Source organism: Varanus komodoensis, unplaced genomic scaffold, assembly GCF_004798865.1.
Source record: "Varanus komodoensis strain SLA01 unplaced genomic scaffold, ASM479886v1 scaffold4, whole genome shotgun sequence".
Classification (NCBI taxonomy): domain Eukaryota; kingdom Metazoa; phylum Chordata; class Lepidosauria; order Squamata; family Varanidae; genus Varanus; species Varanus komodoensis.
In genome coordinates, this window is record NW_025335941.1 from 11,850,162 (window position 1) to 11,877,725 (window position 27,564).

Here is a 27,564-nt window from a genome sequence, read left to right on the forward strand (position 1 = left end):
AACAAAAGCCTCCCATTAATGCACATCATCTCCTCCTTTAAAAGCAAGTAAACAAACAAATGAAGGGCTTCATAGATTTTAGATAATGTGCCAGTTAGTGCCAGAGAAAATGAGCCTCCAGTCTTGTTCAGTGTGTTGCATCCATTAGATGGATAGCTATAATTTTCTCTAGCCCAAAGCACTGGTATATTTGATCCTTTTCTTAGCTACTGGAGGAGCACAATCACTTGGAAACTAGGCTAATTTTCTTATTATTAAGTAATGAAAATAAGAACATCTACTCCATGCTAAGTTACAGGAGCAGACATAACATCTTCAGCTTAACGTATTTTAGATCCCCATTCCATTTTTGTACATATACTCCAGCCTATGAAAATTATCAAAGATTATTAGACCAGCAACCAGCAGAAGCCTAAAATCAGCTAGAGGAAAATACGTTTTAGTCTGTGTTTTCACTCCCTTAGTTCTCAGCCATTTCTCAAAAATCTTTTTTCAGTTTCTTGTGGAGACTTCAGTGTAACTTCATCAATGTTTACTGTGCAGAAATAGCTGTGCCAATCTGTTGCAGCACATCTTGCATCTGAGAGCCAAAAGATCAGCTATTCTAATCACTTGGCTTGTAGCTGAGAGTTAGTTTTTCTTTACTATAGCCTAGGTGTGCATGGCCCCCACTTCCATTAGGACCACCAAGGGAGTAAACCATTTCTGCACTCATTTTTCCCTGAAATATCACCACCAAAGATAGCTAATCTCTCTGCTGGCAAGCAAATATTCTGGAATTATTAGCATGATTTACCAAGGATGTGGTATGCATACAAAAGGATCATTGATTCAGCATAGCAACTGTGAATGGACAACATCCAATGATTCTACTATTCCTATGAGCATTAGTAAGTCCTCCAATACATGACTCAGAGATCATACTTGCCATAGAACATACTACTTTGAACACAAGTGTAGAAAAGTATACTCACTCATATGAGCAGGCACAGAATGAAAACCATTCATGCCTGAGTCTACTTGGCCCTACCTGCACTAACATTTTGCTGTAGCTGTAGTTCCTAAGACTAATTCTGCTTCTTTCAAACCCAGCAAAACCTCAGTTAGCATTATTTTATCTTCCCTGGTATGAACATCTCTACATGCTACTTTAGAGAATACCAAAACTTAAACCACATTACAGCCTTGTGTACATGAAGAAACATCTCATTTAGACATTTATATTTAAGAATAGTTTTTCCCTAGTGCTTTCTCCTTTCCCTTTTCTCATTCAGAGACATAAACAGAAAATTACAGAAGTAAACAAAATTAAGGAGCTGAAAGAGTGAAAGAACTCTCAAATTCAGATTTTTATTTGCACTTTCCAAGCTGTTAATCTCAGTCTCCCCTACCTTTAATATGGGGACAATAACGTATTATATAAAATTATTATAAGGCTTACCATTAGATAATGTATGTGAGATATTTTGAACACATGAACAAGCTATCTGACATTAAGCATTATTGCAACTACTGGGCTTCTGTGTAAGTGCACTGCACCAATTACATCAAACCAAGCAGGTAAGTAGGTGAAATGCTTTCATGTTGATGTGTGTGCAGTCCGAGAGAAGAAGAAAAAATGGTACATTTAGGTTCCCTTATGATATAACAGAAAGCAGGACAGTCACACTGATGGCAACATAAGGGCAGCAGGCACAGATGGGCAGAATGCCAGGACCAGGGCACTGGTGCTAGGCATGGTTCAGAGACAAGAACAGGGTAACATGCTGGGGAGAAATCACACTCCAGTATCTTATGGAAAGGTAGCACAGGCCACAAAAATGGTCCTGGAATAATATACAGAGGAAGCAGTTACATTTGGGAGTAGGTGAGAATGAGGTGGAAGGGCACACATAGCCAAGAGAGCTGGAAACAGGGACACACAGGTACAAGGTGCAGCATGAAGCAGAGGGCCAGCATACAAGAGAGCCACAGAGTCAACTTGCATTGCTGCAGCAAGAAGCAGCACTGCAGAGAGGCCTTTTATGCTGCTCTCCAGGGCTGCCAGCTGCACTGCATCATTGCCTCTCCGCTGCTCTGCGCAAGCACCTGCAGAGGTGTGCCTGGTTATCCAGGTCCTGGTCCTGACAAATATGTTCTGAAGAGGAGGCAACACTGGAATGTGAGATATTATGACTCAAAACAAATGCATGCTTTTTATATATGCTGTGCTTGGAGAATGAGGGATAGTGGAAGTGATTATTGTGATTTGCAGTGTGGATTATTATTGTCTGATTCAAAAGAAACAACAGTAGTAAATGCTGACAAAATTGGAAGTGATCATCCGTAAAATTTACTTAGGGAAGCTTTCTGTCTTCAGCACAGAACCTAAATTTCCTCATGCTCCAACCCCACAGGAGAATCAGAAGGGCTACTTGGTAGCCCTTTCTAATGAACATTCCTCTTTTTGCATCAACATCTTTTTGTTGTTGGCCCAGACATCTTTTTGTTTCCACTGGTGTTCCCCTGCAGACTGAAGGCTTTTTGATGCAGAAGAGGCTTCTGTTACAAGAATAGGGAGGGACAAATTTTTTTCTCTACCACCTCTGCCCACAGCCTCCATGCAACCTCCCAAAGTGTCTGACAATCCATAAAGCAGATTCGGGGGAAAAGGCTGAGGGCTACAGCAGGAGGGGAAACTGGCAAAAAGAAAGAAACTTCTGGTGTGTCAATGGACCTTCCTTCACCACTGGATTCCAGTCCCAAGTGTGGCACAATCTGGGCTGCTCTGGTGGCCAGAAGCAGGACAACCACTATTGTATTTGCAGGATCACTCCCAGGCCCTGCTGGAGCAGTCAGTCTGCTGACAAGCACCAGCTGGAAGTCCTAGAGGAAATGCTATTTAAGAGCAAGCTCTTCCCTCTGGCCATGTAGGTTGTTCTGTCTGCTGAAGTGTCTGGTCCTGCTAAGCCTTGTGCCTTACTAGGTTGTTGTTGTTAGTCATGAAGTCATGTCCGACCCATCGCGACCCCATGGAAAACATTCCTCCAGGCCCTGGAGTCTGCTTAAGCTCACACCGACTGCTTCAGTGACTCCATCTAGCCACCTCATCCTCTGCCAGCCCCTTCTTCTTTTGCCATCTATTGTTCACAGCATGAGGGTCTTCTCCAGGGAGTCCTTCCTTCTCATTAGGTGGCCGAAGTATTTGAGTTTAATCTTCAGGATCTGGTTTTCTAAAGAGCAGTTAGGGTTGATCTCCTCTAGGACTGACCAGTTTGATCACCTTGCTGTCCAAGGGACTCGCAGGAGTCTCCTCCAGCACCACAATTCAAAGGCCTCAATTCTTCCGCGCTCAGCCTTCCTTATGATCCAGCTTTCACAGCCATACATTGCAACTGGGAAAACCATAGCCTTGACTATACGCACTTTTGTTGGCAGGGTGATGTCTCTGCTTTTTAGTATGCTGTCTAGATTTGCCATAGCTTTCCTCCCCAGGAGCAAGCGTCTTTTAATTTCTTGGCTGCAGTTCCCATCTGTGGTGAACTTGGAGCCCCAGGAAAATCTGTCACTACCTCCATTTCTTCCCCATCTATTTGCCAGGAAGTGAGAGGTTACCTCTACAGTAGTGCCCCTCCTGATGTTGCTGTGCCTGCTTCTCTCTCCTACCTTGTCATGCTGCCTTAGCAACACAGATTTGCTTGTGTGCTGTTGTGCCTGCACCTTACCTAAGTGTCCTGGCTCCTACCTTTCTGTGTTGCCTTGCTGTTGTGCCTGCCTCTTGCCTGACCTACATTCTGCCTTGCCTGTGTTGCCTCAGTGATGCAGGGCTTCCTGCAAGCCCTGGTTCAGTTCTTGCATCTTCCTATGCTGCACGTTGTGCTGTGTCTTCCGCCCTGTTATCCTGTCTAAGATACCTGTACCTCTGTCAGTTCTTCTGGTTCTCAACTCTTGGATGGTTCCTGACCATGTCTTTGTTCTGCCCTCATGAATTCTTCTGGTTACTGCCCTCAGCCTGTACTATGGTTTGGAGCTGCCACTAATCCCTGCGTTTGGACTTCGTCTTGCCTGAAGCTCTGTTGCCCTGGTTTTGGTGCCTCAGTCTTGTCCTGACTGCCCACATCATGGCCTCAGGCCCTGCTAAATTGCTGGTGCCTGTCTTTTCCTAGCCAGCCACTTGAACAAGTGTGTTTTGGTAGGTTCACGGAAAGATGTTTTTAGGAATACAAATTAACTTTCTGCCAAATGGTGCAGGATCCTTCTAAACTGCACCCCAAAGGCATATCTTTCCCAAGGAATGGGGAGAACTTTCTCTCTGTGGGGGGGGGGGAATCTTTGCCCATTTCTTCATAAATGATGCTACTGAATAATTGATTGGTCATGCTTTTCTTGTGCATATTTCTTATTGATTATTAATCTAGCTTGTTACTGACCTTGCTGAGCAGTTGGCTGAAGTGGCACCACTTTACAAGAATTTTCTGAAGCATTTGCTATAAAGTCAATGTAGGGAACAGAGCTGCCTCCTCTCCCCGTTTCCATTTTCCTTCTGTTGGTATTAGGAGGTTCACTTAGGCAAAAAGGGAAATTGTGCACACATGACGACGCAGAATCAAGTCGCATTTACTTCACAGCTCTGTCAAAGACTAGAGAGAGAATGTGAAATCTAAGCAGCTGTGGGTCTCTGGTGTGTTATTTGAAGAAAGCAGGTTGTAATGTAGAAACATGAAAAGGATTCTTTGGGGAGAGGAGGGTGGAAATCCTCAAGAAAAGGAAAATACTTGCCTATAGTGAATTCAGGCACATGAAATCTAGACTTTATTTTGAATATGTCTTTTGATTAAAATTCATAGTTGTCACATAAAATAAATCACTTCTTTTTCCTATAATGTGACCTGAAACTGCTTCTAAGTGAATAAGATATGAACTCTAAATGTTCACAGTCTTTACCCTGACACATTCAATCATATCTCTAGGCGCCGACAAAACTGCCAAGCTTTTGAGATGTTGTCATTCTTTTTGAAGCTTAGCAGCATATTAGACCAGTTCTAGCTCAGAAACACATGTTTGGGTAATGCATGTAATCAAAGAAAAATTATTGTGTAACTATTAAAAGCAAACAGAAGTGATACTGTAGAACAAGATGGGTCATTATTAAGTCTTGGCCTCTTCATAAGGATTAAGGCTATTCAGTATGTGGTTCTGATATTTTGCTGAATGGTTCCAGGATCAAGGCTTGAGAAGTTATTTTGCTCTCAGTAGGGCAGAAACATCTGAAATATGCCCGCAACCCAAGCACAATGGATCCTCCAATAGGTGCAACTAATTAATTTAAGACTTCTAACGTAATGATGCTATGTGGGTCCCCCTTTCGGTGTTGCTTCAACGGTGAAGCACGTAACTAAAATTTTGTTCTCTATCCCAAAGCTACCATTCCATGTTTTACAACCGCTTCTGCTCTCTGATATGTTAGGGCAACAGTGGCAAAACTGTTTGCTCACACAGAGAGCGTATTTTGCATTTTAAACTTGAGTTGTAGAATCATGATAACTTGAGGAATAAAATGAAGTTCCCCTCTGCTGCTGCTGCTTTCTAGGTCAGCATCTGGAGGAGCGGACTGTGGACCTTGGACTTTGGCAGCCCAGCCCTAGCTGCAGAGCTGAAGCCTCCCAATAGTCTGCAAGATCACGATTTTTAAAAACTGTACTTAAAGTTTTTTATATATTAAAATGACTTTTAAATCATGAGTATTTAGTGTAGCTAGCCATCAAACTTCTTTGGTTGGCTTAAGTAACAGTAAAGGCAAAGCTAACTATTTTTACAGTTCTCTCTCTCCCTTGTGACTTATTTATTTCCATCCTGGGGGGAATGAAAGCTATGGAAAGTTTGTAGTCTTAGGAACACTGTTTTGTGATGATAGGGTGTGTCCGCTGTGGTGTACATGCAAGGCTGTATGTGGAATAAATCTTTCTCCTGCCCATTTTCCACAGCAGCTCAGCTGAAAGGCCTCACAGGAGACCAGAGAATGGTGGTGACATGGTGAGGGGCTTACCGCAGAGAGCTGAGGGGGATTGTCAAAACAGAGTGGTGGCATATTGCATGAGCAGCCTATAGAGCGATGCTGAAATGATTTGGCCGTACTGGTCACTGGTTGAGAAAGGAGGCATGTGCCTTCTTGGTGCTGTTGGATAGACATTGAGTTTGTGTAGCACACTAGTTCAGGTGTTGAAATACAGATATTAGATACGAAGTGTGCTTAGCTTCTCTTTAGGCATGTTACATCAAATATTTATTGTTAAAGTGGGCCTAATTACGGGTAAACACCATTTGGTCCTTTTGGATGCTACCAGGACCACAGAAAGACAGCTTCAGCTCAGGTCCTAAAGGGGGTGGGAGGCATCCCAAGGCTGATGGAATCTCAGAGATTAGTGGCACTCATTAATTTACTCTGCATGATCTGATGCTCTGGGAGGAAGCATAACAGAGCCAAACAGACTAGTGTACAATTTCATGTGGAAACATGGGATCTAGCAGGCTCCTGCCTGCCTACAGCCTAATTCCATTCCCACAGAATTAAATGCCTCATAAGGAAGTGTGGAAGACTCCCCGAAACTACTTCTTGCTTCATCATGGCTTGATGTACTCACCCTTTTAGATGTGTTGGGCTGGGTGGGAATTATGGGAGCTGCAGCATATCTGGAAGGTGCCTGGTTGAAGAAAGCTGTTCTATGTATAAGTTGCCCCTTGCATCCAGGTGCAGGTGTCCATGGCACCATGAAATTGATATCTATGGATTCCATTTGTGCATGCTCCTTTCCACACTGTCTACCATGTGCAGAACTTAATGGGTTCTTATTAATTCTAGACTTTCTAAGGATTAGGGTTGCCCAATATTCAGGCTCTGGTAGTCCCTGAGTACCATCTATTTGAACAGTAAGATCAGGGACAGAGAAAGTGTTTTGATCTCTATATGGGGTAGCTTGATGCCATGTAGGTCTTGAATGATTTAACTTATGCTACTTTTTTTTTCCAAACCAGGTTCAAGGTGGCTTTACAAGCTCAAAACAAAACCTTGTAATATTTTTAAAAAACAATGAAACTTTGTAGCTTAAATTTAAATGTGTTCTTTTATCTTATATCTGTATTCTCTCTCTACTTTACAACGTAAAAAATTACTTGATGGCATGCCGATTAAGATAACCTTTACTTTGTTGAACAAATTAATCTGAGAAAGTCTTAGATGTTTCACAGCACTGTGGAAGAATGTTGACAATATTAAAAATTGTTCCTACCGATGCTGTGTGAGCATATTATTTGTACCTCAAAAACCTTCCAAGGTTCTTCTGTAATGTTATCAAGATAAGATCATCTTCTTAAAGCAGAAGCCACAGCTTACAGTCTTGCTAGCGAGAAAATCAGTTTGTTCTGGTTCAGGAACCTTTCCAAGGGGAAGCACTGTAATCTGACATATTGTCATATACGAGCATCAATAGGTCTGGCATGCGAAAAGGTCATGCCACCAAACATTAGCATTTCAGAACAGCAATTAAAGCAATTCATTTAAAAAGAGCCTTATCCACACTCCCCATAAATGGCAGATTTCTGTGGAGGAGAATAGAATGGGCAGTGCTGTACCCTGTACTAGTTCGTTTTGTTGCATCTCTTAAATGGATATGCATGAAAGCTCAATCTGAAATGGATACAGGGGGGAAGGTACTACTGAGAGTTCCTGCCCAGCAAAATTACATCTACTCCTCATGTCTGTATCAAGCTATTAACACGTGGTTTTTATTTGTATTTTTAGTTCCTGCTATGATAACCTCTTATCCAAACACCACACTGGCAACACAGGGTCAAAAGAAGGAGATGAGTTGCACAGCTCATGGAGAGAAACCCATCATAGTCCGCTGGGAGAAAGAAGATAGAATAATTAATCCAGAAATGTCCCGCTATCTTGTTTCCACAAAGGAAGTGGGTGATGAAGTCATCTCCACGCTACAGGTGACATGATCTGCCTGTGAATCTTGGGGCAGCAGCTCAGTCTAAAACCAAAAGCAAACGGGCGTGGGTTGGTGCAGCGGGGTACATCTTTCTGCTGAAATGTTATGCTGTAAAATGTAAAGGTGGGAAAAATTAATTTAGTTTGCATTTCAAGGAAATACCACATTTTATACATTTGTGAACCTTCAAAATTTGCACTTGGCTGAGTTTTGCAACAATTTTCTCCAATTTTAAACATTCATAAAAAAAGGAAGATTGCTGGCAAAAGGTGTATATTAGGCAAAACTGTATGTATTCTGAGAAATGCATATAAAATGCATACAAATATCTATGCGAACTTGCAAAATAGTATAGACAAACTGCCTTAAGACTGGGAACATAATTTCAGTTTGCTCTGAATTTAAACTAAGTTTGAAAAAAGGAGACATTTAGAGAAACCAAAGCTGACAGATTTGTCTGCCCATAAAGGATGGCTATGGATTGACAACAGTATGTTCCACACTGTTTCTCACATGGGGAAGAGATATTCATAGAGGTCACCAAAAGGTATCTCAGGGCAATCCTTTCTTCTGTCTTTGTGTCTTCTTTCTCCTCCTTAAGAAGGACATCTTTTTCCATTAGACATAGGGATTCAGGCCATACTCTGGTAATATTTGCATTTATTTTATTATACTTGTATCCCACAATTTTTTCCTTCCAATGAACTCAAGGTGACTTTCATAATTCTCTTCCTCCTGCTCTCAATCTTATTCCTACAACAACCAGGTTGGGTTGAGAGTCTGTGACTGGCCCAAAGTCACCCAGCTGGTTCCATGACTGAGTGGAGACTAGAACCTGGATTTGCCAGGTCACCAGTCCTGCACTGTTAACCACTATTCCACACTATGCACATGCACATAAGCATGAATATTGGTGGTTGGAGACAGGAGCTGGAACATTTCTAGATCCCTGTCTTTACCCCTTCTCACCCACCAGCATATATTCTCACCTTCCTTTCCTCCCTCCTCATTCTCTTCCAGGGTTGTGAGAGCAAGTGCAGAAGTCACAAAGCTTTCTGTGAGGAGTTGGCAGGTGAAATCTGGACTTCTCCATGCCCCACTGATCAAAGCACTGTCTCTGGCCTTGGGGGAAATAGATCACAGCATTCTGTGGTCTACCAGTTGCCATCAAGGGACATTATTATTACTATTGCATTAGAACTGCCCTCTGAAGTATCTTGTCAAAATGTTGACAGTAATCTTGTCATACCAAAATTTACAGAAGAAAAACAAATTTAAACTGGTAAGGATTTGATGCTCAGGGCTTCCACTTTTATTGAATATTCCATTACTGCAAAGGTAAAATCACTGTGCTTTCTTATATTCACAGTATCTTACCTTACAAGAAGAATCAGCATAAAACAACATAGAATTGTCATTGATGTAATAATGTCAGTGTGTGTTACATGTGCATGCATTTTAGATGTCCAACAGGCAGTATAGGAGAGATGTATTTATTGGTGTGTCAGCTTATATCTTGATGAGCACCATTAACATCACTGTATTAGACATATAAATCATTCCATTAAAATTAACATTAGTGATCAGTTGTCGTTGTTGTTTTTAATATAAGTGCAAGATCAGAATTGGTTTCTCCAACAAAGAAGGAATGCATTGGCATATACCAGGCCTAGAATAGGATTTGGAGTCACATGCCATGATGCATTTCTGTGGCTCCAACTAAGGAGCTCCAGCCTCTGAAAGCTGCATAGATACAAGTCTCTGCAGAGTCACATGCGAGTTGCTCTGTATTCCACAAAAGAAAAACTGAGGGTGAAATAAGTGGGGAAAAGAATAGCTCTATACAAGCAGCTCTTTTGTTTTGCTGGACAGTATCTTGCTGTAGTTGTTCCCATTCCCACTGTTTGGGGGCAAGACCACAGGTCTACTATGCTGTGCGTTTAGTGCACATCATGTACATACTTACTCATGACTTACTGCCCATATAAAATCTCAATGCAGGATCACATATTGAAATCAAGGTGTGCTTGAAAGGTGGATTTATTCTCAGTGTTTCATACTGAATATATTTTCTCCTTCTCAATCTGCAATGTAGATTCTGCCAACAGTGCGAGAAGACTCTGGCTTCTTCTCCTGCCATGCCATCAATTCCTATGGGGAGGACCGTGGAATAATTCAGCTCACTGTGCAAGGTAGGAAGAGGACAACATAAGGAAAAAAACACAGCTATTGTAGTACAGTAAGTGTACGTCATGCTCAGAAATCTGTTGGGGGGTTCTAGTCCCTAAGTAAACCTAGAGTTGTATCCAATAGGTTGAATTCAGTGTTAGTCTAACTTAAGTCCTGTTAATTTCAATGAGTTGATTTGAAGTAGAGCTTAACACTGGATGCAATCCAGAGGCTTAACTGTCAGAAATTAGAAACTCTATAAGATGTTTAAACTCCACCTGTCCAGTTTCCACTGGCACTGTTCAAGTATAAATGCACAGAGAAGCATGAAATGAATTATGTATGGACACCAGTTGGTTTAAGGCTGCATTAACAAGACACAGCATGAGCCATAAGAAAAAGTAGTGCCCATTCCAACAGAAAGGCAACACTGTGCAAACCAGCAGAATTGTATAGGAGTTCCACTTCGCTGGTGTAACATTTAAAGGATCTCTTAGGCCATATGCCAGCCCTACATGCAGTGTTTGCCTCCCAGCAGAGCATCTGTCCTGCACATACAAGTGTCAGTGTTTATGTGCTGACCAACAGATGAGGTAAAAGCCCTTTGAACCTGACTCTGAGTAACTGCTTTTTGGCATCTTCTTTGTGGCCCTGCCCACCTTTAGGTCGATGCTTAATCTCAATGGATATGATTCCAATGTAAAATACTCAGGAATAAACATTATCATGTATCAGGCTGCAGTTCTGTGCTCGCTTACTTGGTGATAACCTCCTCTGAACTCAGTCGGTCTTGCTTATGAGTAAACTAGAGCAAGAGTGTGTTCTTAATCTCACTTGTGTAGTTTCAGTGTTGCAACGAGCTAAACAGTGAGATTTATTACTTTCCTATATTGTCCAATAGCCTGTCTGCAAAAGCTATTTGATTTCTCTTTCTCAAAAAGAAACAGTGTACCTGCATTATATTTAGAAACAAAGTTTCAACTGTAATTTGCTGCAAGCTCCTGGAGACTCCAGTATATTTTCACACCCTGAGCTCCAGCTTTGCCTTGGGGCACTCCTTACCGTATTTGCTGGTAGGGGCAGGAACTGTATTCAGGCAGGGATTGGCGGGTTCTGGGAAGTCTGAGGTGAGGCCCTGTCAAATAATAAATAAATAAATACACAAACACACAAATGCCAAGCAGAGGAAAAACCTGCCGCTGGGCTCCACTCGCTCTGCGTACCACACTTGCTACATGCTTGTATGCCTTGGAGCTTACATAGAAGATGCCAACTCCACTCAGGACTCACAACAACCTTTTTCCCAACCCCCAGTTTTCTGTTGTTCCGGGTATCTTCTGTTCCTAGTTGCCATACAGGCACACAAAACAGTCCAGTATACTGGATTTCTGCTTCTCATTAGGAGTAAAAACTGCAATCATATGAAATTGCTATCAAAAAGAATATATATGGATAACTGCCTTTCCAGAATTGTGATAGTATCTTAGTGCCTTTGTATCAGGGAACATACTACTTTATTCTGGTTAAATAATTAAGCTGAAATGGCTACTTGTCATAATTTAATGCTGACTTGTCTTCCCAGTTTGGTACTGATTCATATACAATTTCTTAGATGTAAGGATGGAGAGACAGAGAGAAACACACAAAAATATAACATGCACACACACACACACACACACACACACTGAGACAGGTTGATTTTTAATTGTATTCCTTGATTCATTTATATTTGTGACATAGAGGTTCCCTATAATGCGAATATTATAGCCTAATCCTGCTGTGGGAAAAAATAGTGTTGCTTTAAAATAGTAAGATGTATTACTGCTGTGATGGGCTCCGACTAAGATGCAACTGAGACAAAGCAAGGTTCAAATTAAGTCTTAGCATTCTCCTGCATGGGAATTAGGGGATAAATGAGTGCAAAACTCAGTGAGTGAAGGAAATGGCCATCTCCCTTAGGAGCCAAAAATATGAGCCCTATTTTGTACCATACAAACTTCTATAGCTGAACATGGCTGCTCCCTTCTCTTGACTAAAGCAGAGTTTGTCTCTTTGCCCAGAGCCCCCAGATCCTCCTGAAATAGAAATCCGAGAGGTGAGAGCACGCAGCATTGCCCTCCGGTGGACCATGGGATTTGATGGAAATAGTCCGATCACGGGCTATGATATAGAATGCAAGAACAAGTCTGGTAAGGATATGCTGGGGTACCTGGCCGACAAGCTTTGAATTGTTCCTTGGTTTTCTGGTAATATGGATCACTTATTCTAAACATTCAGGTTCTTATGTCTGAGTGTAGTCAAATGCTTTGCTGAAACTGTCAAGAATATTTTGAAAAATGGAGCCATTTCCATCCCAACTGGCCATCCTAAGAACTTTGCAGCTTTACAAATGAATGCTAGAGCTTGTTTGTTTTTTCCTTCCCCAGCCCCAGGTTCCCTTTTTCTTTCTGTCTTTGAGATGGTAATTCTGAGAGCAGGAACTGTCTTGTTTCTTATTTGATCTGTCAGCTGCTCTGCCAGCCTTTCTAGCTGAAGCATGCTTTAAATAAATCAATGAATAATGTTTGAATAAATGGTTTTCATGGCCCTTTTTACTAAGGTATCTCCAGCTCACAATGATAGGAGCGATGGAAAGTGGCCTTGCATTGTGCCAAGTTGCTCACCTGGAAGGCTCAATATTTTCTGTCCTGGCTAGCTCACAGCTCTTTGGGACAGTTTTTCCCTATCAGCTGGCCACCCAATATATATATTTGTAAATGGAGATGCAAGAGATTCTGCATCTAGGTGTTTTTTCAGGTGCTCTGCCATGGAACTATCACCTATTCCAGACATGCAGCTTTTTTCTCCCTGCAAAGGTTTTCACTGAAAATTGAACCTGGGCCTTCTTGTGTTCAAAGCTAGCTGGTGGGTGACTTAATATTTCTTGACACATATGGAATAGCTGCTTCCTGCCACCCTTCCTAAATGTGCCGCTTCCTCTAATCTGTTACCAGTGACACTATTCTTCTAGACATGAATCCTATTGTGAAATATTTTAATAGGTATGAGAAGAATCAACTAGTTGTGCAAATATGTTGACAAACATAGCTGATGCAAGGATCTGTAAAAGGCAAGGAGGAAAATCACAACTCTGGGATCCTTTTCCATCAATATACATGGGAAAGAATTAATATGCTGCTTTGAAGCATATGTTTGCATGTGTAAGGAAGTCATTTTGTTACCATTTGTAAGCCTCAATTATATATCCAAATAAGGTTATATAACCCTAACTATTAGGTTTTTCAGTTTTTACCAAGATATAATTTTAACCAGCCAAAAGGCAGAAGAACTGAGTTCCTTGTACCATATTTTTCTAAAATTTTAAGAAGTCTACTTACATTTTAGGACAGATATTTGATATATTAGTTGTTCCATGGCACCAGGAACAAATTTAATTGGAAAGTAAGTTCTGGAGGAGAGGAATAAAACCTTCCCACTGCACCAGTCTGAAGTGCTCCCTGAAGTTGATATTTGCTCTTGTCAGAGGAAAAATTGCAGGCGTGACGCTCTACTTTTTCTCCTGCTGAGGGTGATGGCAGCCTGGAAGTGGAATGCTTTGGAGGGGGTGGGAACTGATCAAGGAAACAGTATGAAGAGAAAAGCTAAACACAGTTTCTTTGAAGCTAAAAAAGAGTTAGGAGATCTGATCCTAATTGTCCTGTTTTGCATCCTTTTCACATCCACAGGTAAGTAGGGATCAAGTTGCTAAAAACAGAGTGAAGCTCTTCCTCTGCTTTCACTTACTCTAATGATCACAGACCAAGGTGAAGAATTTTGTAGGCATACAAACGTCTGCTTCAAATAGGCGACAAACATTACAAGCCAGTGAATTTTTCTCCACTTTGGATCCAAATCTAAGCTGGAAAAGAAGTCCCAGCTTGGTTTGTTTCCCATCTCCAAAAGGGAACTGCGGATCTCAGAATGCCCCCTTCTCTTTCTGTTCACTTAGCTAATGACAATGGCAGCTGAAGCAGTGCTGCTTCCAAAGGCACTTCTCCGGTATGTATTTATCCAATCAGCTGTGGGAACAGGGTGGCATGCAAGGAGGTGGAAGGTCACCTGTCCTCCCAGGCCCTGCTCTTAGTGGTTCTGCAGCATGCCAGTTGGCCAGGGCCAGGAAACCATGGGAGGCTGCCTTCTCTTAGGGTTCTCCGCAATAGCCCCTGCAAACTATATACGCCTGTGAGTTATACCCAAGTGTGTGACAATGCAGCACCTCGTATCTTTCAGCAGGCCATTGTGTTCTCTTCCACACATGCCACCACTGCCTCTACTACCTTTTGCAGCAGGCGGGGACACTTGCAGTTAAATCTGAGTAATTTTTTGAACCTTAGATTGCTTTGGAAAGTGATCAGAGGTTTTTCTGAATGGCTTTTGGTGGCAGGGGGTGGGGTGTGAGGGAAGAGTTTCATATAGTTTGCAAGTCTATCCAAGGTGAGTGGGAGAGAGCTCGCTCACAGCCCTGATATCACATAAGAGGAAGTGAGGGTTCCCCACTACTCACCATGTCCTCAGGTCCTTTCCATCTAGGGGTTAGGTGGAAAGTTGGTTTATATAAGGTTCCAAACCACAGAGAGGGTCCCTTCAGACCTTTTTCCACTTCAGTGGGTGGATGGAGAAGGAGGCAATGGCAGTGGAAGTGGCTTGCTCTTATGTGGGGTTAATGGCAGGAAGGGATAGCAGCCCTGCAACCTGGGCATTCAGCCTGTGCACTCAAACATCTCTGATCATCAGAAGGTTCAGTGCCATGGAAAGAAAAAGTTGTAGGCCAGCTCTGCTGCTATCATCTGCTGATCTCCCACTTCTTCCGAGCAGATCAGGACCAAAGGCTTTTTAATGAAGTCTGTGTTAAACAGGTCAGCTAGGCTGGCTCTGTCATGCAAAAGAAGAATATCACAAGGTCAATAACAAGCCACAAGCAACATTAGAATACTGGCCATTAGAGAAATCCAGCTTAATAATTCAAAGTTGAGTCTAAACTGAATACCTTTTTCCTTTCAAACCACCTTCAAGGTGGTTCATGCTGCTCATGAGCCAGTCATCCGGAATATCTGACATTCTTCAGTAGTTCTGTCTTCTTAACCTGATACTCTGTGACTGGATTAATGACAGGTCCACATCCACCCATCTCGGCTTACTTACTAGAATTTCCTACCAAACATGAAAGTATCTGGTCCTGGCAACTGCCTAGTTTATCTCTGGATCCATCAGCTGTGGCATCTCAGCTGTAAATTCCAACCTCTTCACATCCTTCTTCTCTGAATAAGAATCCAAGTGAATAACCTTTGAAGGCTGCATGATAAGAGGAGTTGGATCAGTCCCTACAGCTGTTATCAAAATGCAATGCAGTCTCTATTCCCTACCATAGGCCTCTACCCCTCCTATTCGACAGATAGCATCCAGGAAGCCCTTTTCTTTTAGATGTGTTGCAGCAATTTTTTCAGGGTCTTTTCTGACTTGTCTTCTTTTATTGAATGTCTGTAAAAGTAAAAGAAAAAAGGGGGAAAAGCTTATTTTCTAAGAAGAAAGAATATGGGGTACAGTTTGGTTAGGTCCCTGGAGGTTGTCCTGGTTTACTTTGTCCTCACCTTTGTATCTTATGGCATGCTTGCCAGGACATCCAGAACCAGAAGCCCAACTGCAGTGGTTCCCGGGAACTCTCTTCCCCATCCTACACCATTGTAAGAAACTATCGTAACCTGCCCAGAGAGTTCCAGCTATTGAGTGAAATGGATGTTGAATGAATGGATACATGAGTTAGGAAGGAATATTAGTGGGATGTGTATTAGACATCGGCATGGTTCATCTACTGACAGCAGGTTGCATGTTAAAGGTTGGCATGGAGCATTATCCACTTATAACCCTGGAACTCAGGAGGGTCCACAACACTGCCACCCCTGGGCACCTGCCCACAGAATGTGTGCTAGTCATCTTGAGCTGCTCTGGCTCCAGCTATGCCAGAAGCACAAGCTTGAAAGTATTAAGACACACGCACGTGCGCGCGCGCGCGCGCACACACACACACACACACAGAGCCTTAACTTCTAGCTCAAACCTGTGCACTAGAAGCCCAATACTTCTCAGCCCTACTTTTCAAAAGGAAGCAAGGGATACAGCTGAAGAGGCTGCCATGCTGAGTTGCCCAGCTACCTGTTCCTCTTTCCACACCAGCCAGCCATCATGTTGCTCACACAAGTGGGTGCTGCATGCCAGGCCACCCCCCCCCCCCACCCAAGCAGCTGCTGCCCGGCAGCCAGCCAGTCCGTCACAGCTTGTGATGCCCTCACAAGGTCTGTGTCTGGAATCTATGTCGAAGCCCCACTGGTTTGGCCTTTCTGCAAAAACTTCTAGAGAGGGCGGGGGAGAGAGCATTCTTCCAATTTCAGGGATGTTCACATCCTAGCATGTGCCTACTTGAGATCAATGTGAGAATTAGATGTAGAAAGGTGAGGGTACTGAGCTAAATTTCAGTGAGGTGATAACACCATAGCCCATTGGAGCTTAATTGTGCCATCCAGGTGCATTTAGCTCAAGCTTCTAAGCCCTTGCAAGTGTGCCTGCCCATACATCCAATTATGTATTTCTGTGTTTAAATATAATTTGGGGCTTATTCCTTGCTCCTTATTCATTGCCAAGTGGTCAGAAAGGTCCACAATTCAAAAAGGGTTTCCTAGGTTAGAAAAATTACTGTATAAACACACACAAAATAATTTATCCATTAACATACAAACATTGCAGGTTAAACAAAAATATAAGGCCACTTTTTTCTTTGCAAGAGGGAAGGAGTATGCCCTGAGGAAGAAGAGAAGGGGGCAAAGTGCATGGGCCAGAGGGGAGCTACCTAGAAGCTCAGACCAGCTCTGAGAAGCAGATGGGACATGGGTCTGAGGGCCAGCACTATTTATCTCTATCTTACTAGGCCTGTCCATTAATGCCCCACTCTTTCATCCAGTATAGTTCCCAAGGCACCTCACAATCCAATAAAACCATATCAACAATAAGACCAAAACCCATAATCGCGGTGAAGCATGATTAAATAGCACAGAGCACAAAAATGACACAGGCTGGGGGTGGGGGGAGAGAAATAAAGTAATTGAAATGTCCTGGAATATTTTTTAAAGGCACACCTGGTACAAGAAGAATGCCAGACTTGGTACCAGGTAAATCTCCTTATGCACAGAATTCCAAAGCCCAGGTGCCCACCACCAAAAAGAAGCTCTCACCAGTCCCCATGCGCTGATCTCTCACAAAGATCTTTGAAGGAGATGGTAAACATGGCCCTCGGTAGCTTTATTGATGGTTCTATGATCCCAGGGACCTTGCTGATTTTGTGTTGATCTGGTTTGAAATCAGATTAATCTCAGATGCCTTCTAAGACAAATTAATGCATTTCGTACAGACCAATTCCAAACTTGAAGGGGAAGTGGGAGTAGTCAGCTGATGCTTCCTAGTGAAGCAGCAAAAGGACCAAGTTGTTGAGGTAATGCAATTTGGACTAATATCTAACCAGCACTCTAGTTACAGTATAACGTATTGTAAAACCAAAAATATAACAATTCCACCAAATCAACAATAAAAATCCTGGGATCTTATTATACCCTGTCAAACGCCTGGGAGCGGAAGAAAGTATTGACATGGCTTCAAAATGATATTGGTGTTTGTGCCAGGTAAGCCTCACTAGGGAGAATGTTCCACAGTATCTGAGCCACCACTGAGAAGTCCCTCGCTCTCGTTGCCATGCTCCCAGTCTGCCTTGGAGGAGGCGGTTGGAATAGGCCTCACATTATAAGCATAATATACAGGTAGGTTTCTCTCTATGCAGTTCTATACCTATACATTCATTTATTTTACCCCAATACCTAAAAATGAAATGTTCAGGTTTCTTTCTCTACTGAGATCTACTTACAGGTTCAAGGATATTATTGAATGAATAAAGTTGTGATGGGATCTAAGAGTGCTTTTTTTTTTTTGTTAGTCACAAAGTCGTGCCCAGCCTATCACATCCCCATGAATAACATTCCTCCAGGCTCTAAGAGTGCTATCTATGAAGAAAACTCCAAGTTGAAGCCCTGCTTTAGTCTGAACCCATTTGATGGCCTTACACAACTTATCTGTTAGCCTCAGCCTCCCACCTGCGATAAAAACAACTTGCAGCTTGGCTTAACATTGCCAAGAATAACGTATGTGAAGCATTTTGAATGGCACAATCCTATGCAATCTTGGATGGAAAAATGCACACATGCTGGAAGTTATCAGCTGTTTTCCTGTCTAAATTTACATTGGATTATGCCTCTCAGGTCTAAAGTCTGCCAATTTCACTTTTTCCTGCCATCAGATTTTCTCACACTTAAGTTATTTCATTTAAATATAGCAGAGATGTAGAATCTCAGACCTGCTCACCAGGTTAGTCTACTCTGGCCCTAATCCAGTCCCAATCTGGCCTGCCAGCAGTCTCCAGAATGCCACTGCCACCCCTTGTTTGGTAGCTTACAGGCTTTTGTGCAATATTTCCCCTTTCTAAAAGTTTGAAATGAGTCTCCTAATGTTTATTCAGTTTCAAAGGCCTTAAGATGAAATCCGCTAGTAGCTTGGAAGTTTTAGTCCCTCCCATTTTGTTGTTGGTCCCACCTATCATTGCAGGCTGGCTCCCAAGAGCTTCTCCAACATGGAATTTGACCCATGAGCTGAAAGAGGTCTTGCACCCCTGCTAAATGGGAAGAAATGTGCAAATGTTGATAGACTCTTATTTAAAATTGGTTTGAAATGAAATTTCCTTGCATCTGTGCTGCCCGAATTGAAAGGTCTAGTCAGCATGGAGAGGACCATGTTGTTTTGCTTGCCATCCCATTGTTGCAGATGTAGAGACTTCCAGGAAAAAAAGAGGTGGCAACCTGGATTCTTACTGAAAAAAACTAAATTCTTGGCCATTCCAGTCTAAAGAACTATGTAAATGCTAATCACTATTACTAGGAATAGTGTAACTACTGCTATGCACAGGAGCAACAGGTGCAACTGCAGAACCAAAGTGTAAAGAAATCATTTTCAAAGGTGCCAAATAGGACCACTAGATGGCGAACCAAACAGAATAAAGAGGTGATTGTTATTTGGTCTTATAAAGGTATGGTGATCGATAGGTTTGAAATTTTAAAAAGACAGTGCTATGTTTATTCATTATATAGTTCTTCCCTATCTATTCTGTAGATTTTTGTGAATATGTCATGTTTCTGAGATCAGTGTAAATGAAAATAGCATATACAGCATGATCCGAACCTTGCAAAATTGTATGTAAGAGGGCTTTTGATGCTTCAGTTATAATTGATGAAAGAGGCCCTCAAAGTTCTTTCAACTCTTACTCATGATCAGCACAGAAAGAGTCACTTCAAATACTCAGCTAACAGCACAAGGTTCAGTTTTGATGGAATGGTACCTCTGCAGACTTCAGGTGTTACTTAAGTGCAGGGATGTGTCTGAAGCACGTCTGAGACTGTGATCCTAGCAACCTTCACCCCTGCAGACTAGCATTCTACAAGCAGTGAACTTTTGGAGAGCATGGGGGGGCAGGTTCAAATAAGAAACCCCCGTTATCTTCTGAAGGGATAAAGGGCTATACCATGCGCTCTTTGTGAATATTTAGATTTCTCACATGCAGATACTGTTGGGTTCCCTGAGAGTACTCATTTCTCTCACTTTCACTGTGATGGAAGTAGCTTTATTTGAACATCCCGGAAGATATGTATTTTGCTTCTCACTGCCAGGTCTTTCTTTTGTTAAAAGAAAGATGTGCGATGTTTTACTTCTAAAGGAATGTAATAACCGCAATTGATGATTGCAGCTGCCTGTGTCTCTTGTCGAAGCTGAGGCACTTACAGATTACCTTGAAGGCACACAGTAGATTTGCATTGATGAAGCAAGGCTGGCCTGGCCCGAAATATTGCCTGGGGAGGGGAGGAGCTTCCCTCTGAGCAATCTGGAGGAAAGGCAGGGTGCATCCCTGATCATATACTGCGGTGTGAAATCATCACCCAACATCTTTTATCCCTGCTGCACAGAGGGCATTAGCAGAATTATGCAAAAGGGCATCAGTCCTTGAGCTGGGATCTCCAACAAGGTACCTGTGGGCTTCTCTTGCTGCCTGCCTGGTTCTCTGCCTCTCGTGGTTTTTATTTTCTAAAGATTTTCCAAATTCTTATAATGTAGCTGGAAGTCTGGCTTATAGTGCTGCTCCCCAGCACTATATTTATCTGGGTTCACGAGGATAGTTCTGTTGTTCTAAAGCTCAGCCTTTGTCTCTGCCTTGCTGTTAGAGTTCTTGGGACAGTTTCTTTTCTTTTAATCTCACCAGTTGGCATTCTGGGAAATGAGTGTTCTTTGCAAGTTGTGCCTTCCATGGCTGCCATTTTATGAATGGGTAAGATCCCACTCCTTTGGCAGCCAAGGAGCCATGATACGGTCAACATTCAAAACACAGCTTATCATCCCAAATGCTGGTGACCCCTGACAGGGCTGCTGCTAAGACACAAAACTGCATTTTAAAAGATAAAAGAAATTACCACTACTGTAGGAAACAGCCCTGAAATGTTTCAATGCATTTTCATCACCTCCCATAAATCATCCCCACTTCTTTCCCTTTTCATACTCCCAACAAATTTTAAGGTAGATGTTTTTGCATGTTTGACCCAAAACTAAATGAAAGGCACAGAGATGCTGCCCCACTGTGAGATTGTCCAACATTGGCAACCTATTCCTCTCCTCCACGAGTGAAAAATCAGGCCTGTATCCTAACTAGGATTTGATGTTTGAGAATTCTGTTAGGAATTAACCTGATCTGCTTCTACTGCACTAGTATGTTAATCAAAGTGTAGCTGTCCCCTGGATTTCACACTTCTCTGCATGCTGAGTTTTCTACTCAAACTCATATCAAAATACTTTTTAAAAACTGCATTTTGAAAGAAAATGTATTTAAATATAAATATTTGTGCAGATTTAAAAGACATGCAGTAGTGCAAAACAAGGTCAGAACAGACTTATGAGTGAACATACGCAAAATTGACATAGACTGATTTCAGCCATTCTTAGGATATGGTATGTCATTTCCATTTGATTAGCAGTTACAGTGCATATTCTTAGAACAATAAATGCAGAAATCCAATATGATGAGATATTTATTTATTTGTTTGTTTTTCGATTTATATCCTGCCTTTTTCCTACAAAGGGCTCAAGGCAGCTTACATCATTCTCCTCCTCCATCTTATCCCCACAACAACCCTGTGAGGTAGGTTGGGCTGAGAGTCTGTGACTGGCCCAAAGTCACCCAGTTGGCTCCATGGCTGAGTGGGAACGAGCACCAGATCGTCTGAATCCCAGTCCCATGCTCTTAACCACTACACCACACTGGCTCTCAGATATCAATTAAAATATAAAATACACCGTGCTAAAACAGTTCAATTTCCCATTACATGCTTAATATGAGCACGTACTCATATTACTACAGCCCATTTTTAAGCAGAGGATAGCAAAGCACGTTTATAAAATCTGAGATAGCTTTAAATTTAGACAAGGCTTTAGCCAGGAGGCTTAAAGCTCGGCATATCATCCAGTGGGGTATTGATAAAGTACAAGCATTCATCATTTCACTCCCCTTGGACACACCACCAAAGATCATCTAAATATCCGGGTCACTGTGTTGATACATGTCAACAAAGTAGTTCTAGCATTTGTTATCTCTGTTGGGAACAGATGTTTTGTAAAGTTGATGAGGCTTAGTTGTCCATCCACCACCCAGCCATTCCAAAATATTTTGAATTATAAGAGGAAGAACTCACAATGTGTATTTTTTTTCTTAGAGGAAACATTTCCTCCTGTTGTCATCTTCCTACCCTCCACTTTCTGTCGTCTCCTTGAGATATTCTGCTCTTTTGCCAGTTTTTGGTCCCTCCTTCTCCTGCACCAGTGGTGCCATTTTGAGTACATAATGACCAGCTCAGACCATAGCAGAACTGTAGATTTTTGCTTGGAATTCTATTTTATATGGACATAAGCCATAATTCTTCAATATAAGCCATTCTTCACTTGTGGAGTGGCCACTTTGCTTCACAGGCCTCCTCTTAGATTTGACCCATAGTTCAAACAGCCAAAGGAGAAGACTTGATAAATCTTCAGGACCATAATGGAACGTAATAGAGGAGAGGAGTTTCATTCCATATAGACACTGAACTTTCTTCTTTCTCTTCCACACTTTCCATAGTTTGGCCTATTTTTAATCAGATTTATTTAATCGAGTGGAATTTATGTAATGCTACCTAAACTGGGTGAATCTTCAAGGGTCACATAATTTAATACTGGAATAAGTAGTTATTATGGATGTAGCCCAGGACTATTTCCACACTAATTAGTTTGTCAGAAGCACCTTTCAGGCCTAATACGTCTTTAAAGCATTCCTGTGCGAACTACTAACTCACATTCACCCACATTCCCCTTTGGAAATCAAATAGGATGGAAATTGTTTTCTAATAAATTTCCATCCTAACTTGCTTGAACTAATTAGTCCCAACTGTGGGCCTGTCCATATAGGTTTCCAAGGGCTGGAGTATGATTAGGGATGGTAATTAGTTCTGCATCTTCAAGCAGATTAATGCTTAGTTCTCAGACAGAGATAGAACATGGCCAAATTTAATTGATGATTAGGATCTTAACAAAACCTGGAATGTGCACTATTTTGATGCCAGTGTGTTTAATTTTGCAGCAAAATGAATGATATAATATAGCATAATATAAGATGATTATCTATTTTTAAATCCAATGGATGTGGATTGCATATCTTCTGAATACAATATTGTTTTTGTTTAACTCTTCTTACATACAAATAGGAGAGGGTATCTCAATATACCAACAGCACAAATGTTCACATATCTACAAAAAACGATCTCAGTGTGCTGCATGGGACTTACTTCTAGTAAGCTTATATAGGATTGCAGCCTAAATCTGCTTTTCTTTGCACAAAATGAATGCAATGCACTATTTAGTATTGCTCACTCTCATGCTTCCATTCCCCATCTCTTCCAATACCCTTCTTTTAAGACACTGGGTCATAATATTCCAGAATCTTGCTGAGGCAGTCTAAATGGAGAATCTTTCATTTTTCATGTCAAGAAAACAATATAAATCAGAAAAAATAGGTATGCTTTGTAATACTGAAAACGATCCATAAGACAAGAGTTGAAGCAATCCACTGTTTTGTTTTGTTTTTCCCTTCAAACTGCAGAACCCAAGGTCAAGTCATACAACCACACAGGTTTTTTAAAACAAACTCTTCAATATTTTGTTTCAGTTGCTTTGCTTGAGAGGTTTTCTTTTCAGGGTGAACCAAACTGGATAATCATAATTACTGAGGATTTCCCAAAATGGGCTGAACCCAGTCTCTGATCCTACTCTCAAGTTTTAGAGCTAGGTCTGTGGCCCTGTTCATGGGGACTTATCCATGCAAGGGTGGGGGGAGTGGAAAAGTTCATGTTGGACCTTCTTGGATTAGTTCAGAACCTTTGGGCAAGCAAGCCATCACTGTGCCAGCCTGTACCTTGATTCCTGTCATGTAAATGTCATGTGGGACCAGCAGCCATGATGATTTTCCCTCCTAACCATGCACTGATACTTGCAGATGTGTCACATCGACAGGCATCTGCCTGGTGGTCCAGTGATCAGAGTGTTGGGCTTTTCCCCATGAGGCTCAGAACCCAGTGCTTTTCCAAGGCTGCTTTTTCATTTTCTCTGTTAACACATATGCACACAAACATGAGAGTTGTGGAAGAAACAAACAGGGAAAAGTCCCAAGGGAAGTATTTAGCACAAACCTAGCGATCCAGTTGCTACATTCTCTTAACACCCTCTAAAATCAGTTTGTAGTGTACTAGACGACTGCTGGGGATCTGGTTGTTTTTCAGCCCCCAGACTCTGCACCCTCCCAAGGTGCAAAATAAATAAAAAATAGAAATGATGTTCATTATAGAGGGTTAAAATGTTCCAATTTAGATTGCACAAAAGGAGATTTGCCTTTTTTAGAGTTTGGTAGCCTCTATTAAGCCCCCCTACTCCAAGAAAAAAATCAGCCTTCATTTCATGGGGCAGCAGGGTATAGCAGAGGCTTCACATTGCCCACCCTTATGCTAGACTGATTCACGCTGTGCAGGTGTGTTGGTGTCTGCATGGCACCCTCATGGCAATCCAAACTGGTTGCAGTCTAAATTAATCCTTCGTCTGGAAGCACTGGGGATCATCAGAAACAAACAGCTAAAATGGGGGAGGATTCCATTTTCTGCGAAGGCCACTGACCACCTGGAAAAGTTAATCAGGAGCCACGTTTGCCAGTGACTGGGATTGGAAGCAGTAGTTGGTTTAGACAAATGCAAAAGTAGAGTTTGCGGCTAAGGCAGGACAGCTTAGTCCCCACTGCCTCATGGCTCACACAGAAAGACTTTTATTTTTTTACTGTGACACTGCTTAGCTGTGTTGTTTCTTCGGAAATAATCCTGCAGCTGTTTCAGCTGGGTGAGAAAGGCTAGGAGACACAGAAACTCACCTAGGATTGTGCTGTTGTTTTAAATTCTTGCATGTTGCCTTGATGGACTTATAGCAAAGAATGCGGCAGATACATGTTAATGATAAAATGAATGCTATTTGGAGAGTAAGAGAGGAGCCATTTTCTGGGTTTGGGAGAAAGTGGCTGAAGTGTACTTGCAAACAAAGCCATTGTTGTTGCAAGGAATGCCAGAAAATACTTGCAGTAAGCAAACGTTTGTTTGTAAAATTCAGTAGCTCTGGAACACTGACCTGCTGAAAAGTTAAAAGCAGAACCCATTGCACAACCTAAAGGGCTGGCTAGTTAAGGGACACTTCTCCTGGTTAGAACTTGTGTGAGTTCTTGGGGAAATGGACTGGTGCTACAAGAAAGTCTTGTGCCAATGCAGACAGGCAATGAAAGAGAGCAGAGTGCCTTCGAGGGACAGACTCTGGCAAGCTTCACAACAATGCCAGCATCAAAATCGCAACATCTTCCTTTCTCCCTTCTGCACCAAGCATGTGTTAAGCCTGCATAGAGCAACTTCTCCAGGCTGAGCATCAGAGGTTTAGTGGGGGCCATTTGAGAAGCCCCTTGGTTGAGGGGAGTCGAATGAGGGAGAGGTTTGAATGGCTTTTGCCACATCCTCACTGCCCCACACACCCTGCTCAGCAGCATCTTCACATGCTCATCCTCACCAAGGGCTGTCACAGTTCTTCAAGAGCCTCTGCATGTGAAGGCTTAGCCAGACCTGAAGTCCTGGGCCTGGTGTTATTAGCCACTCCAGCAGAGGACTGTTCAGCCCATGCTCCCTGCTTTAGAGTGGTGGGTGGCCCTGTAAGAGGTCTCTTCAGCAAGACAGCCTCAGCCAGATGAAATGGAGTGCAAGACACAGCCCTTGTGTGTGTTCAGCCCAGCCCCTGCCTACGGAGCCATGACCATCTTTTCCAGCTTGCAAACTTCCCTGAAGCATCTGGGTAGCCATGCTACTATACTGCAGCAAGAGCAAGGTGTCCTGGTCAGTGGAGGATAAATTTAGGTCCTTGCGTGAATCATCCAGCCAAGAAACAATATAATTTTCCCACTGAATGTGCTTCATTTTGTTTATCTTTGAAAGGTTTAAAGTTGTTTATCTTTGAAAGCAGTGCTGTTTTTTCCCATTAAATGTTTGAAACAAATAGAAAAAGAAACAAAGGAATGGAGGACAATTGATTATCTTTCCCACACTTCCTTTAAATAGACTCCTGGGATTCTGTCCAAAGAACCAAAGATGTTTCCCCACAGCTGAACCAGGCCACTATCATTGACCTTCATGCTTCCTCCACCTACAACATCCGTATGTATGCCAAAAACCGCATTGGCAAGAGTGAGGCCAGCAACGAGCTCACGATCACCACAGATGAAGCAGGTACGTTCTACATTGGCCATAATTAAACCTAATCTTAAATAGCATTCATTGTGGGATGTAAGCATTTTTGGCTTTTTAACCACCTGACACTGTGCCAAGGAAGCTTTGCATGTGACACATGGTTATGCAGGCACAAAGAAAATTCCTCAGTAGAAAAGTATTGTGATAATCTCACTCAAATTTAAGTGTAACATTAGGTGCTTGCACCTACACGTAAACCCCTTAAATAAACAGTAGTTTATACTTAAAATTGGCTTGGATTTCAGCCACTTTAATCTTTTTGTCTGAGAACTTTGCCTGAGGAAACTTCTAATCACAAGGTCATAAAGCTGTATTCTTAAGTACACTTCACATTGAAATAAATGGCATTGAAACTCATGCTTAAAGACTTTTGTTGACTTTGGAAATTTCAGTGCGTACGGCAAGTACAGCCCAAACATGAAGGTACAGAGTAAGGAGATGATAGCAGGTTTCACTACTTTTTGTAGTTTGTGGTGTCTATTTTAAGATGAAATTGTTTTGTTTTTAATGTTGATGCTATTCTTGAGCTTCCTTAAGAAGCCAATGTTCCTTTCAGGTGGGAAGGTGTTGTGAGGGAGCCAAAGTTACTTTTGCCTGGGGACTCAAGGGAGCTATTCATTCAGGCATGAGGGTTAATTTGAAAAGGCTGGCTTTCCTTTTCCTGCACCCAAGGCTACCATGATGGCCACGGGGCAGGGTGGCTGCCCACCATTTCCTCATCTGTCCCTGCACCACTTCTCTCCCTCTAAAGGAAAGGAATAGCCCTGCTGATGGAGTCGAAAAGAGAAATAGGTAGATATAAGAATGGGTGGGACATCTTGTGAGGAAAGGGTTACTATAAGGGAAGTGTCTTGTGGGGTGCAAATTAAGATGTCAAGGCGTAAGACTGGATTGGAATATTGGTGTGATAAGTTGAGGAAAAAAGCATGAAGCAAGCAAGCTCTGGAGTAGGTATATCAGTGTTAATTAGTAATAAGTTTCTCAGCTGAAAATATTCAGCATTAGTGAATCCTTGTGCAATTAGTCTCTGAATCTTCATTAAATTAACCATTGATTAAATAGCCCATTAAAATCAGATTAGCAAGAGGCAGGGCTAAAAAAACTATATAAACACTAGGTGCAGAATATGACTATAGTTGGATATGTTTTTGATTTTATGTTTCCTCTGCTTGTTCCTTTCAGACACAGTACATGTTAACTAGCAACTTGGATAGCAATTATATCACATGCATTTTCCCCTTTCCTCTTTACCTCCAGCTATGAATGAAGAAAAAAACTGTAATAATTTATTTTTCCCTAATGTGTAAATGCAACGGGATGAAGTATTTTTCCAGTCAAAAAAAGTAAAACCATTAAATGCATCAAGATGAGGATTTCTGTTTTGGGTTTTCCTACTTAAGCTT

The 27,564-nt window shown here is 42.0% G+C and overlaps 1 protein-coding gene across 1 annotated transcript in view; it reads left to right on the plus strand.

Annotated features, from left to right (window-relative positions):
* DSCAM (DS cell adhesion molecule) overlaps window positions 1-27,564 on the plus strand; it is a 377,225-nt gene that overhangs the window by 257,953 nt on the left and 91,708 nt on the right. Inside the window, exons 12-15 of the mRNA XM_044441999.1 lie at window positions 7,778-7,974; window positions 10,069-10,165; window positions 12,203-12,331; window positions 25,973-26,140. Of these exons, the coding sequence (XP_044297934.1) occupies window positions 7,778-7,974; window positions 10,069-10,165; window positions 12,203-12,331; window positions 25,973-26,140 (591 nt within the window). The remainder of the gene's footprint in view (window positions 1-7,777; window positions 7,975-10,068; window positions 10,166-12,202; window positions 12,332-25,972; window positions 26,141-27,564) is intronic.